The sequence below is a fragment of the Peromyscus californicus genome, unplaced genomic scaffold (genome assembly GCF_007827085.1).
Source record: "Peromyscus californicus insignis strain IS unplaced genomic scaffold, ASM782708v3 Scaffold_19__1_contigs__length_69161282, whole genome shotgun sequence".
NCBI lineage: Eukaryota > Metazoa > Chordata > Mammalia > Rodentia > Cricetidae > Peromyscus > Peromyscus californicus.
Genome location: NW_026294491.1, coordinates 67,859,065 through 67,872,781, shown reverse-complemented (window position 1 = coordinate 67,872,781; position 13,717 = coordinate 67,859,065). Strand labels below are relative to the sequence as shown.

The window sequence follows — 13,717 nt, the reverse complement described above, 5'->3', positions numbered from 1 at the left end:
TTTAAAAACATAATTCAGTTTAACACAACCACCCTCAAAGCAAGAGTGCACCCTGCAGAGTTTCTTGAATATGAAACAGAGAGGTAGGAGGAAGGGAGAAAAGCACCTTCCACCGAGTTCATACAGAAACTAGCTTAGTTAGAATCTTCATTACCATGGTAAAAAAAAATAGTCCAGTCACCTTAAACTGTGCAGACTGGCCTTGGGTGCAACTCCTTACAGATGCCTTATTCTTGCTTCCACATCCAGCAGAGACTCAAGTACAAGTACCTCCAGCTCTAAAGGGGGTTCAGGGCATCCTCCCCAGACCCAGGAGACTTGAGACTCATTTTCAGAACATTTCCCCATCTCCCACATTGCATCTACATGAGAAGAGAAGGAAGACAGCTTATACCAGCATGTCCTAGGCTGCTTCATACACATACCATCATCAGATGTGAGAGCAAACTTTCCCATAAGTTAGACCTTATGTTCCTAAAGGTTTCAGATGTAAAATCAGCATGGCATCCTGCATACTGAATTAGCAGAATGTGCTCAAAAACCTGCTTTGTGAACTAGCAGGTGTGAGGCTTAGTAGGCTAGTACAATGGTAAAGACACACCAGCTGTGGTAGGAGGAATTCCCACATGGATCCTAAGAGTCTGACCTATACATACATACCCCATGAAATCTTTTCCCTGGAATATTGAGCAAATACATGAATATGCAGATGAGACAGAGGTTAAGGATATAATTAAGATGAGCAGTGAGCTGGTCTTGAGTTAATCGGAAAGGAGATTATCTTGAATGATCCAGACTTAGAGGAACTTCTTCTAGAGACTCTCTTGCTGATCTTAAAGAAGTAACTGTTCTCTTATGAGATCATGCATGGGAGAGGCTGTGGGGGAGTAATGCAGGGCAGGCTCTACCTGTTAAGAGGAGTGCCTGGCTGACAGATGGCAAGAAAAACAGGACCTCATTTATAAAGTTACAAGTCTGCCAACCACTGTTTTAGGCTGGAAGGGGACTTCAGGCCTCAGATGAGAGACCACAGGTCCAGCTGACAACTTATTTATGTCTTTATGGGCCTCCCAGAAGAGGACTCAGCTGATCCATGCTTAGACAGACACCACAACTGCAAAGGGGAGGTGATAAACTTCTATGTTGTAATGATTATTACACAGAAATAGAACACTAACATAGGACACTTGGTTCCTAAGCATAGATACCAGAAATACCAGAGTCTACATCAATAACAGGCTAAAAACAAAGCAAAACCAAAGAGCACAAATCATTGTGAACTTCAGGAAGCAGAGTGCCAGGCTGTTTCCCTCACACAAGCTTTACCAACAGGCTCACACATGATAAAGTACACTGCTTTTTATCGGCCTCCAATGACGTTCTCCAAACCACCGTCCAGCAAAGACGTCGGAAGAGCTGTGCTGGCTTCTGTCCCACCTTACTGTGCCCTTTGCCCAGCACTAGGTGCACTGTGTTTCTTCCTGCACTTCTAACATGAAGAAAATAAAATAATAACAGTAACAATAAAACCCACATTGAAAATTGCCTCCATAAAGAAAGAATTTCCACATTAATAAATTTCTTTAGAACTTTTGATCAGGCTTTATAAGACCACATAAAATATATACAAATGTTAATGAGTATCACCTTTGTTTTGAAGATGTTAGGCACCACCTCATTGATGGGGTACATCAGGTCACAATTTGTCTTAGTAACCACAAAGGGAAAGAAGCATTCTGTCCAAATTTAGATAAGGCTGGAAAATGTAGGCTAATGCACCATAATGCTTGAAATGGACACATCTTTATATCTTCCAAAAAAGAAAAATAACCTTTCATCAAATGGTACTTAGTGACAAATATTCATACCTAAAATACTAGTTTTTTTCTAAATATGTCCTTAAATGTTTTGTTGCTACATTTTCTCTTTAGCATTTTGACAATATTAACATACTTAAAGCCAATATTGATTCAGAAAAGTTAAAATGTACTAAACACAGTTAATAAAAGTAGCTATGTAAGAATGAGCTATATATTGGGTATGATGATAGTTATATGTGCCTGTGTGATTTAAGTTAGAAGTGTTAGTCCATGTAATGAATCAAATAAATTTATTACAATTTTTTCTCTATAAATGGAGTATATGGATCCAACAACTGAAGGATTCTTGGTTTCTCTGTCTCATTGCACTCTAGTTAAACAAACTAGATGTTTCAATATGTATACTTTAGTTATAATTTTATATAAGCAATATTTACTTTCCAGTAATGTTTATAAATTACATACCTGAAAATGAAAGGAAAGAAAATTTGATTGTCAGATCAGTAGAACATCATTGAGCAATACAACTAATTTCTTTTCTGTTGCCCTGTCATACTGTAAATTTGTAGGATTATGCTGTAGATTTCTGGATGGGAATACATTTTTTTTCCACTGGAGAGACTTGTAGATGATGCCCTGAGTTCTTATAACATTTTAAATTTCAATAGTAAATCAGGAAGGATAATAAAAATCTGTGCATTCTTTAGGTTAGAATTATTAAAATTGATTAAAATAAGACTAAAACCCACATGAGAATAGCTATGAAACATATACCAGAAATGAAGTAGAAATGAACAGTCAACTCAGTATGCACAGAATAAAGTAGCAATATGAATAATTCAGTAGTTTTTAATTACAAAGGTGACACTTTTGATACTTTAAAACTTGCATATAGCCTTGTCTTTCAAAAGAAAATAAATGACTTTAATGCATGGATCAAAAGAAAGGAGAATGTTCACAGGAAAAAGTTTCAAGGCTAGCACTATTTAATAAAATTGTGTCAACAAGAAAACATGTCATAATAACATAAACTAACCCTTTAGTTGGAAAGGTGATATTCTCACAATTCTAAATTTAGTAAATTCTGTGACTGAGATTTTACTTAAATTTCAGATTATTCAAGTGATCCTGCAATAAAAAAAGATTAAGTGAAAAAATAACAATCTTTTTTGTAATGGAGTTTCTTGAGAGAAAAGGTATCCATTAAATTCCATAAACAAAATCTTTCTACTGCCAATCTCCATGTTTCTCACTAGTTGGCAATACTGTGATTTCATGCACCCTGGATCTATCCAAGAATCCTCAAGACTCTGGGAGCACAGAGCAGGCAGAGTCACTAAATAGTTTTAGATATTTTTTTTAATTGTGCTAAATGTTGACTTCTAAATATGATGAGCTTCTCAAATAAGGATTTAAATTTTTCCGCGCACGCGCACACACACACACACACACACACACACACACACACACACACACATCCATCTATCTCTCCACATGTGCACTCTTGCTCATCATGAGAGTCAGAAAAAGGCCACATCCTCACACTATGGCCTCTTTGATTAGCAAATGAAATCCAAATGTGTCTCTGCAGTGGTTCCCAGGATTCTGCTGGGATGATTTAGTATGCACCGCACTCTATTCAACCTTCAAAACATGCACTCAGGACCCATGTTTAGAGCACCTTGGCTTGAAATATTCAACTTTAAGAACTGCCATCTGCTCAGAACTGTTCTTCAGGGATCCTGGTTAGAGCAGCTAGAGACTGCCGATTTTTGCTGGTGGTGGCACTGGCCAAGGACTTGAACTTGACCTCAAATAATTTCTCTTATTGTCACCTAATAAAACACAAATCTCTAGTAGAAGTATCTGATTCATACAAACTTCCTAACACCAAGTGATATGAAAAGGGAAAAAGTGGATAACTCTAAAGGTTATTTAAAAAAAAAAAAAAAAGGCTACAAAAAAAATGAGCAAAGAGTCACATTAGCCTTGATTAGGTTGGATTTCAAAAATAAAAGCCAAACAAAATTTTTTAAAAAAGTATTTCACCCTTCTGTCATGCAAAACTTGCTCAAGTCTTCCAAAAGGTTGAAATCTTGTGTCCCACTCTAGAAGAGAATGTGGAAGTGGAAGTAAATGTTAAATTCCATACAGGCTTCAGGAGATGAGTCTTGTATAACCGACAGGAAAGGGGACAAGAGCTCACAGAAGCTGCCTACAATGAGGACATGGGTATTCTGGTGGAACTTACTGACAGCATTTGTTAGGGACAGAGCTAAAAACCAACTGCAAGATCTCCAGGCGCCAGCAGAAGGAGCCTGAAGGAGCTAGGATCTGACCGTGGTCCTGAAAGATCACAGGCTATTTCCAGAAAGACACAAAACACCATATTTGCATGAACATTTTTTCCAGTCCAACCAAAGAAGTCAGATATTCAACACTATTTATCTTCACAAAACTCTGAAACTTCCCCTGTGGTGGAGTCAGTCTTCACAACGCCCAAGTCCTCCTTCCTCAATAGTCTTTCCTCGAGTGTCGTGCTAATTTCAGCATTAAGAGGCGAGATTCTGACAAACTCCCAGTAATCAGAAAGTCTCCAGATAGCTCACACCTGACCAAGGCTGATTACTCAGGATTTCTTAAACTCGAATGAGAAGTCAGAGGAGTCTGGAAAGCCTCCAAACTCTAACCCGAGCAGCCTTGGAACTCCAGAAAAAAATAAAGTGCACAGCATCCCCCCTGCACCAAGCTCCTCAAGGCACCACACAGTACAGGTCCCACCGCGAACCCCTTGTCCATCATTCTTCAGATTTGTGTTCCAAACCTAAGCAATCAAGGGAACCATCTACAAGAATACCAAATGCTTTTATGATTTGTTTTTTTTTGGGGGGGATGTCTTGTTTTATTTTGTTTCCTTTCCTCCCCTGGCTACTCTGGCAAGAAAAGAAGGTAAATCATTGTGCGGATGGAATCAGAGAAGCCGGAGCAAAAGTCCAAGAGAAAAACCATCCTAGGGAAATTGGCAACTCAGGCAAGCCCTACTTACGTGTTCCGTCGAAACGGGTGGCGATGGTGTCCAGGAAGGTGTTCTGAGGAGCCAGTAATCCTTTCATAACCGGCATTTTTCCAGCTCGGTGTGAAATTCCCCATCAAAGTTTGTCCAGAAGGATGGTTCTGCAGGAAAGTACCAAGCTGGGAGAAGCCACCGGGAGCGTGATGACGGCAGGGGCGGGGGGCCAGGCGTGCAGAGGATGGGGCCAGGCAAGGAAGTGGGGTGGATGGCAACAGAAGGTGGTACTCCCCGGTCGCCGAGCCGTGGCCAGAGAAGTCTGCGATCAGCACTCTGAACCCGCCTCCTTCCAGGTTCCGTCCCTTCCTCCTCCTTCAGCGACACCCCCAGGGTCTCTCAGTAGACCCTGCGAATGCCCACGGTGGCCCTGGGCGCCGCGCCCTGACCTGAGCTCTAGGGTCTCGGAGGATGGCGTCCTACCTGAGAAAACTGTGGCGCTAAGCCTCGAGTACCCCAGGGACGCTGAGAAAAGGAGAAACGCTAGCCAGCCCAACTCCCGCCCCCCAGGAGCCGGGAACAAAGACCCCTTTGTTCCCGCTCGGTCCCTCTCCCTGGAGACCAGAGTCCCGTGGGTGTGGTGTCCTGGAAGGGAGGAGATAGGTCACCGCAGGTAACCCGCCTCCGCCTAGAACTTGGGAGGGGGAGGCCCCCACGGTGGTGTCCTAGGTAGCAAAGGCAGCCTGGGGCTTCTGAGGGAGGTGTCCCCCTTCCGGTGCACCTGCCATCCCCAGGTCCAAGTCAGCTGGGTGCCTACCACCCCCGGTCACCAGGGTCTCCCTAGCACTGGAAAACCGACCCAGGCTTGAGGTTTTGCGACCTCTCCTTCCTCAGCTCTAAAAGAGAATTCAGGTACCCTCCCCATGGCCAAATTCTCCGTGCTCTCCCCAACCCACACAAACTAAAAGGGAAAAAAATATCCGCTTAAATCCGCAATAGTTTCCCACTCTTCTGTGAAATATGCATAGAGTGGTTCTCGAAAAGTTTGCTGTTTTTATTGATTTACAAAATACATGGAAGTAACAGAGTTGAGCTTTCAGTGTTAAAACAGCTTCAATACGACCCCCCCCCCCCGCACCCCCAGCGTACCGGCTCTAAGCTCCACCTCCACCCAACCCCCCGCCACTGGCCTAGTGCCAGGAACTGCAGGTGTCTCAGAAAACTAAAGCGGTCTCTGCCGCTTTTCCCCGGCTCACGAGGGGACTCCCTCTCTACCTACATTATGCTAAGGAAAGCCACCCAAATCTGGGGTGCATCCCTGTGAGAGGGCAAAGACACATGCAAGCCCGGGCTCCACTGAAACCCTGACAAGGAGGAAAGGGAAAGTTACGAGCCCAGGAGATAAGAGCAAACAGAAGTCCAGGTGCTACTGCACCCGGAAAGGAAGGAGGGAAACGCGAACAGGTGTCTGAGGCACTGCAGGGACCTCTGGGTCCCCGCCTCCAGGATTCGGGCGTGGCAGCAGGTGCAAGCGGCCCCCAAACATCTGGCAAGGTCTCTTTGCTAGAATCCCCGGGGATTCTGGGGGTGATGATGGACTCTAGGGGTTTCCTCGCTGTGGTCCTGGGTTCCGTGAGGGCGGGGTGAAAGGAGGCGGCTCCTTGTTCCCGCCCCTAGTCCTCTTCTTCGTGATGCATTTCCTGCCACCGAGGATTCCCTTTGTGTTGAGATTCCAGATCCGCCCGCCACACGCGGGGGCGGGCGGGCCCGGGATTCCCGGTGAGTGGCCACCTCGTGAGGCTCTGGCTGTGTGTCCTTTTTCCTGCGGGTTACTGATGCTGGCCAGCTGTGCACCCTCCCTCCCTCCACCCCCTCCACCCTAGCAAATGCTTCTGTCTGGAGCTAGTTGTTCCTTGTAGGGAAACCCCCTACACCGCCCCCCCACACACACACACACACACACACGCACGCGCGCAGCTGAGCTCCGCTCGCTCCCTCTTGGGCGTAGCTAGGAGAGAGAGATGGGGGAGTCCCTGCTTCTGCTTCAATGGTGCCTGGCGCCCAAGAAAACCCGGGCTCCCTCTGCCCGTGGGAAGTGGCTTGACGCTCAGCATGAAAAAAAACAAAAACTGTTTCCTCTTTGATCTGGCCTCACTTACTAGAAAGAAGCCATACAGCAGCTTAATAATGGAAACCCAAAAGGCAGTTTTGATTCCTTGGCAAAAGAAGTCAGCCATGTACCGTTTAATATCTTAATCTTTTCTCCAATGCCCAGAACAAGTCAAGGCTAGTGCTAGACACAACATCTTTGTCCTAAATTCACCTTGGATCCCCGCCCCCACCACCACCAACAACAACCTATGCTTGGTCGGTGGACCACACAGCCTCTTCTTTCATTTTTTCTGACTGGATGTCTTTCTTAAGAAGATATCATTCATCACTTTGGTCTTGAGTTCCAGGATCTCTAAACTCTGCTCAAAGACTCACTGCTATTCCTGCTAAGTGGTTGTAGCCCCAGAGACCAAAGTACACCATTAGAACGTGACCACCTTGAGAGTTGAAGCACGCTGAATCCTCTTAACTGTATTTTGTCATCTTCAAATCAAAGACAGAAATGCATTCTGAGAGGCAGGTGTTTTCTTTGTCACCTGTCCTAAACCTTATCTTTTCCCTAAAGGAAATTTCCTCACTGATGGACTAAAAGAACACCAACTCATTTTATTGCAAATCCTTCTCCACAATGGATTCAGAACTTTCTTTGTGGCCTAAACAATGCAATAGCATAGCCCCATAACACAACCTAAAGCCCTTTTGGAGAGGTCATATTTATAAAGGGATCATATTTTGGACTCTACAATGTAAGACAAGGCACAAAATTCCTATAGCATTAGATATGTTAAACTGTGGAAGACCCTAGGTAAAACCGACATAGGCAAAGCTCATTGATTAAATTGCACAACAGTACCACAAAATGTCGCTGAATTCAAACACAAATCATATTTTTGCAGTATCTCGCAAGCTGAGCTTTGACCACCAAGATGACTACAGAGATACAGCTTTTGTTATTCATTGTCAAGACTCTGTAGGCTTCTTCTCAATGACACAACTGTGTGGGTCCTCTCACTGGTTCATTGAGGTGGACTTGGATAAAATGGTTTCTTTGGTCTGTTGTATGTCTCCCCAAGAAAAGTCATACAGTACTCCCTTTCCAATGATATTTCATCTGGGGCCCTAGCCCATGTGATGATGTATGGTGATATTTTATTTGTACTGAAATGTGATTTTATTTGTATGTTAATAAATAAAGTTGCCTGGGGGTCAGAGCTAATAGCAAGCCATAGCAGAAGCCGGGTAGTGGTGGCACACACCTTTAATCCTGATCACATGACAGATCTCTGTGTATTCAAGGATACAGTCAGCATGGAGACACATGCCATTAATCTCAATGCCAACCATAGAAGACCTGGAGGTCTGTATAGACAGGCAGTGACGAGGAAGTCATGTGTTTGGGTTTACAACCAATGAGAAAGCAGAACAGAAAGTCAATAAAAAAGACAGAGATACAGGAAGTAGGTCTCTTGCTGAGGGGAAGGACAGCAGCTGCAGCGAAGGGTAAGAAAGGGTTTTTAGCTCTTAGCTACTGCTCTGACTTCTTGAGCTTTTAACTCTGCATTTGGCTCTGTGTTTCTTATTTAATAAGACTGTTACATCTACAATGATGCCATCTACATTTGTTGGGTCAGGCATCCCTTCTCAGTTAATGCTCTGGTAATACCCTCAGAGGCAAGCCAAATCCAGCCAAGTTGAAAGTAAAGATTGACCTCCACATACTCCTAATACAAAGTTATTCAAATACAATAAATATTACTGAGTGGCTGTGTTGAGTGGCTGTGTACTTAAAAAAGTGAATTTGGAGTCAATCAGCTTATAATTTCCAATGGCTTATTTCAAAAAGTTATAAACAATAATTGACTTGCATAAAGGTCCACGACATGGACAGTGAACAGCTCTCCTACCAAATTCAAATTCTGAAAAATGTATAGTAACTATATGTCATTCCATATTGAAAATAAATTTTAGGCCACACATGTGCAACAAGAGAGAGTTAAAGATCTGCTACAGATGTCTAACATGGTCACGGCAAATCCTTGGGTTTTAGGTCACTGTCCGAGACATGACTTCCATCACTGGGCAGCCAGTTCCTAAAAGCCACATTTGTACTCATCTGAGTGTTTCAAAGGAAAAATGAGGAGGCACTTACCGCCTATGATCCACTGTTGTGTCCTGCTCTGTACTTTTTGCATAGTCAGGGTGGTAGGATTATGTTGCCGTAGTAAATAAAGACCCATTCAAACTTAATCAACTAACTAGTGCAATCTGGTGTCCAGGGTACCCTCATTGCACATGCTTCAACAGAAGCCTCCATTGCTGTCATTAAACAGAAAAACTGTCTGGAACGTCTGCTCTTCTGATTCTACCAAGCAATTACATGTGTCACTTATTTCAAAGGCTTATTGATGAAGAACCCTGAAGGACAGAGAAAGGGAGAAGGGGAGAAAGGGAAGAGGGGGTAATAAGCATGTACTCGGGTTGCAGCCAACCTCGTCTGTTTGAAAGCAACCATAGTACCACTGTGATAGTTAATTTTGGTAGTCTACTTGGTTAGCTTAAGAAATGCCACTAGTGAGTCATGAGTGTGAGAGTGTGCGTCTGTGTGTGTGTGTGTGTGTGTGTGTGTGTGTGTGTGTGTGTGTGTGTGTCTGTGTCTGTGTCTGTATCTGTGTCTGTGTGTGTTTTAGTGCAGTTCTAGATTAACCAAGTGTGGGGAAACTCATCCTGAATTCGAATGTCACCATCTTGATGGGCTGGGGTCTAGGACTGAACAAAAATGGAAAAAGGAGCAAGCTGCCTGAACATCAACATTGACCCAGGCATCTGCTGCCAGAACAACCACCTACTCATAATTCTGTGATGTCAGTGAGCTAACTGTGAAAAGCAAACATAGTTGCTAAATTACTGTAAGGACTCAATCAATTTAGAAGACTATTACTTTGCTTTATTTGTACATTTTAAGAAGTTAGCTAATGAATCTGAGGTCATTGTTGAGTAGTGGATTGCTGAATGTACAGGAACTTATCCAATACCATCCTCTATTCTTGAACAATTTTCGTAAGGGTTCAGTCACAGGATCAAGTCACATTCCATGCCTTACTCCTGTTCCACAATGCTGAGCCTACTTAAGGAGTTAAAGTCATTAAGCCCCATCACTTACACATTAAGTCTCATCATAATGGCCTTGTGAAGGCATCCTGTCATAAGAAGCTCAATAGTATGCCCCTTGTACCTCTTCAGTTTTTAACCCTCTACTCTGGTCTCTCATATGGAAGTTGGAGCCATGGGAATGGTTTGTGTGTATAAGAGGGGAATATGAATGGAGTATGATAATAATTAAGTATGAAAATATCATAATGAAATTCATTAATTGGATCCTGACTTATAAAGCCAATTTTAAAAAGGTGAAATTTTAAATTGTCTAGAAATCCACACTTGTGGGAATTCTATGGTAATTACCCTTAATTTCCTAATCTCTCAGAGTTTACAACTCTACTCACCCTGTCCAGTCCTTGTTTTCCACATTACCAGCTTCCCCATCCTATTTTTTTCTTTTTATCCCATAAAAGATTTGTTTCCGATACAGATTAATGGCTCTGTTTCTGTATTAGTGCATGCCTGTAATCCCAGCACATGGGAAGCTGAGGCAGGAGGGTCATGAGTTCAAGCCCAGGCTAAGTTATAGAGTGAAACCTGTATACAGCAAGTATCACAGCCAGCCACACTTTCATGAGTTGCTTTCAGAGTCTATCCCAATTTCCTTGCCCTTGTGTCCTACAGCTTCACTCCTCATTTTTGCTGGTTCTTTCCCTCAGACTAATAACACCCCACACTCATGATCATGAGGAATGCCTTTCCTTGATTGGTGCAAACTTTCATCCTTTCTTCACATGAAAATTTCCTCAAAAGAGAGACTGTACGTCTTATAGTCTTTATTTACTGCCATTTCCATATTAGACTTCTATGATCTGTTTCTTCAACCATCCTATCAAGATGTGTCCTTTTAAATCAGTAATAACTTAATTTTCTTTTTTTTTTTTTTAAAAAAAAGAATCTATTTATTATGTATGCAGCATTCTGTCTGCATGCCAGAAGAGGGCACCAGATCTCACTATAGATGGTTGTGAGCCACCGATGTGGTTGCTGGGAATTGAACTCAGGACCTCTGGAAGAGCAACCAGTGCTCTTAACTTCTAAGCCATCTCTCCAGCCCATAACTTAATTTTCTAAATAAATGAAGATATTTCAGTTCAAATATTTCTGAATTGTTTTGGTTGTGCTATCCTCAATCTTGTCAGTTAATTGCTTCTTAATTTTTTTGGCTCCACAAATTTATAAGACATCAGACTTTCTGGTTTGGGACAGAAAAGCCTTTCCTGGCCACATTTTTTTTTAATCCCCTCCCTTTAGGTACTATTCTCCTGTTCACAGATGCTACAGACAGGGCTGCTGAATGCCCCGTCTCAGTTATCATAAGTGTCTCCACCAGGAGTGCACTTACTAGACTCCCATGCTTCCAGAATCCAGCTGTGGGTCTGCTGTCACTCTGCCTCTCATCTGTCACCTTTGTTAGACCCCAAGAAGACTTTCCGTCTGTATCTAAATTCTAAATATGTATTGAATCCTTGTTTTTGTTTTTGTTTTTGTTTTTTCCGTCCTGATCTTTTGAGACAGGGTCTCATGCAGCTTAGGCTAGCCTTGAGCTTCTAATATAGCTAAGAAAGGGCTTGAACTTCTGATTCCTGCGTCCACCTTCAATGCTGGGATTGTAGGTGTGTGCCACTGTACCCAGCTGCACTTTTTCTTTGAGCTTCTGTTTCATTACTGAATTTATTTGCAATACTCTCGATTTTCTCCATCTGCTTACAACCCTGGTTCAAGGTTTTCTACCACATCCTGAGGGACTCCATGGAATGTCTTCCAAGTGATTTAATGGCTCAGAGCCACTGCCCACATGCATTCTGCAACTCCTCATGGTGCCTCTGGTTTCATCTATCTCCCACAGTTCATTTCTCACTGCCCTGTAACTAGAGTTTTCCTGCCTGGCCCACAGTCAGGACAAATCTCTCTCACCCGCCAGTCCCAAGCCGCTCAAACCCGATCAAGTAAACACAGAGACTTATATTGGTTACAAACTGTATGGCCGTGGCAGGCTTCTTGCTAACTGTTCTTACAGCTTAAATTAATCCATTTCTATTAATCTATACCTTGCCACATGGCTCGTGGCTTACCAGTACTTCACATGCTGTTTGTCATCATGGCGGCTGGCAGTGTCTCTGACTCAGCCTTCCACTTTCCAGCTCTATTCTCCTCCTTGTCCCGCCTATACTTCCTGCCTGGCCACGGGCCAATCAGTGATTTATTTATTGACCAATCAGCAACACATTTGACATACAGACCATCCCACAGCACTGCCCCAAAAATCTTATGCTCAGGGAACTTTCTAGAAAAGTCCCCCACATACGGCATTCTTCTGTGACTGTGTTTGATCAGAGTGACCTCATCTCCTGGTGCTTACTTTGCTCACTGGCCACCCCTCAGTTGTATAGCATCTGAGCTCTGTTCACCTGTGCACCTTTAAGCAAACAAAGTAATTATCTCAGTTTACATTGTTTGTTCCCCAATGTATTCCAGGCAGTTTACAGAGTCCTTAGTGCATTGAATGGGTAAAATTATTTTATGGAGAAAATAAATATTAGTTATCATAATTATTATCCCAACAACACCAACTTATTAATTTATTTTTTATTCTATGTCTTTTATATCACATATCTTGATCCCATTCATTTTCCTGTCCCTTCATATCCACTCTCCACCCCTGCACACCCCCCAAATGAAACAAAATTTAAGAGAAAAAAGGAAAAGAAAAAAAATAAAACAAAATAGGGAAAAACTTAAAAATCTTGTCGTGGAAACTGCAGTGTGTGATACAGTGAGTCATGCTGTAAACCCTTTTGTCCATATGTCTTTGCTTGCAAGTGTTCATTGTAAAGAGTCATTGGTCCGGTTTTGAGGCCTTTGGTTTCTGCTATACTACTGATGATGGACCCTCACTAGGGCTTCTCCTGGATATCCTGTTGCTGCCCTGTATTGTGGACATCCTGCAGCTTTGGGTCTTCAGGCCAGGTCCCTTCACATGCTCCAGCAGATTATAGATGGGGTGGATGATGGGGCAGGCCATGTCATAACCTTGGGTCTGGGCCTGGGTAGCTATTGGGTTGGTCTGCCAGATGTGAAATAGGAACTGCTCTCCCATGCTTACAGCTTCAGGGCTGGCTCATCCACACCTGCACTAACAGGGTTGGCTCTATTGTGCTGCCCTGGCAAGGTGCAGGGCCTGCACTCCCAAATGTTGAATGTTGCAGCTGGTGGTGGTCAGGGATAGTTCTCCCACTCTTATGAATACAGGGTCAGCTCTCTCACCTGCCTCAAGCATTGATGGGCAAGAGGGGGGCATCATTCCCCCACCTATGCCACTCCAAGACTGAAGAAAAGCAGGGAGAGCTCTCCCATGCTCACAATGTTGGGGCTGGCTCACCCACACCTCTGCTAACAGGGTTGGCTCTATTGTGCTGCCTTGGTGAAGTGCAAGGTCTGCTCTCCTGGGTGTTGCAAGTTGTGGGAAGCAGGGACAGCTCTCCCACTCTTGTTACCTCATGATCAATTCTCCCACCTGCTTTAGGCATTGATGGGTTGGCAGGGGAGGGGTGGCAGTGAGGAGCATCTCTCCCCTGCCCATGCTGCTATGTGGAGATGAGGGGTGAGGGCTAGGACTCAC

At 43.4% G+C, this 13,717-nt stretch overlaps 1 protein-coding gene across 1 annotated transcript in view; it reads right to left on the bottom strand.

Moving 5' to 3' along the window:
• Kcnh8 (potassium voltage-gated channel subfamily H member 8) overlaps window positions 1–5,441 on the bottom strand; it is a 383,313-nt gene extending 377,872 nt beyond the window's left edge. Inside the window, exon 1 of the mRNA XM_052745629.1 lies at window positions 4,867–5,441. Within this exon, the coding sequence (XP_052601589.1) occupies window positions 4,867–4,942 (76 nt within the window). The 5' untranslated portion in view covers window positions 4,943–5,441. The remainder of the gene's footprint in view (window positions 1–4,866) is intronic.
• Window positions 5,442–13,717: the final 8,276 nt, after the last annotated feature.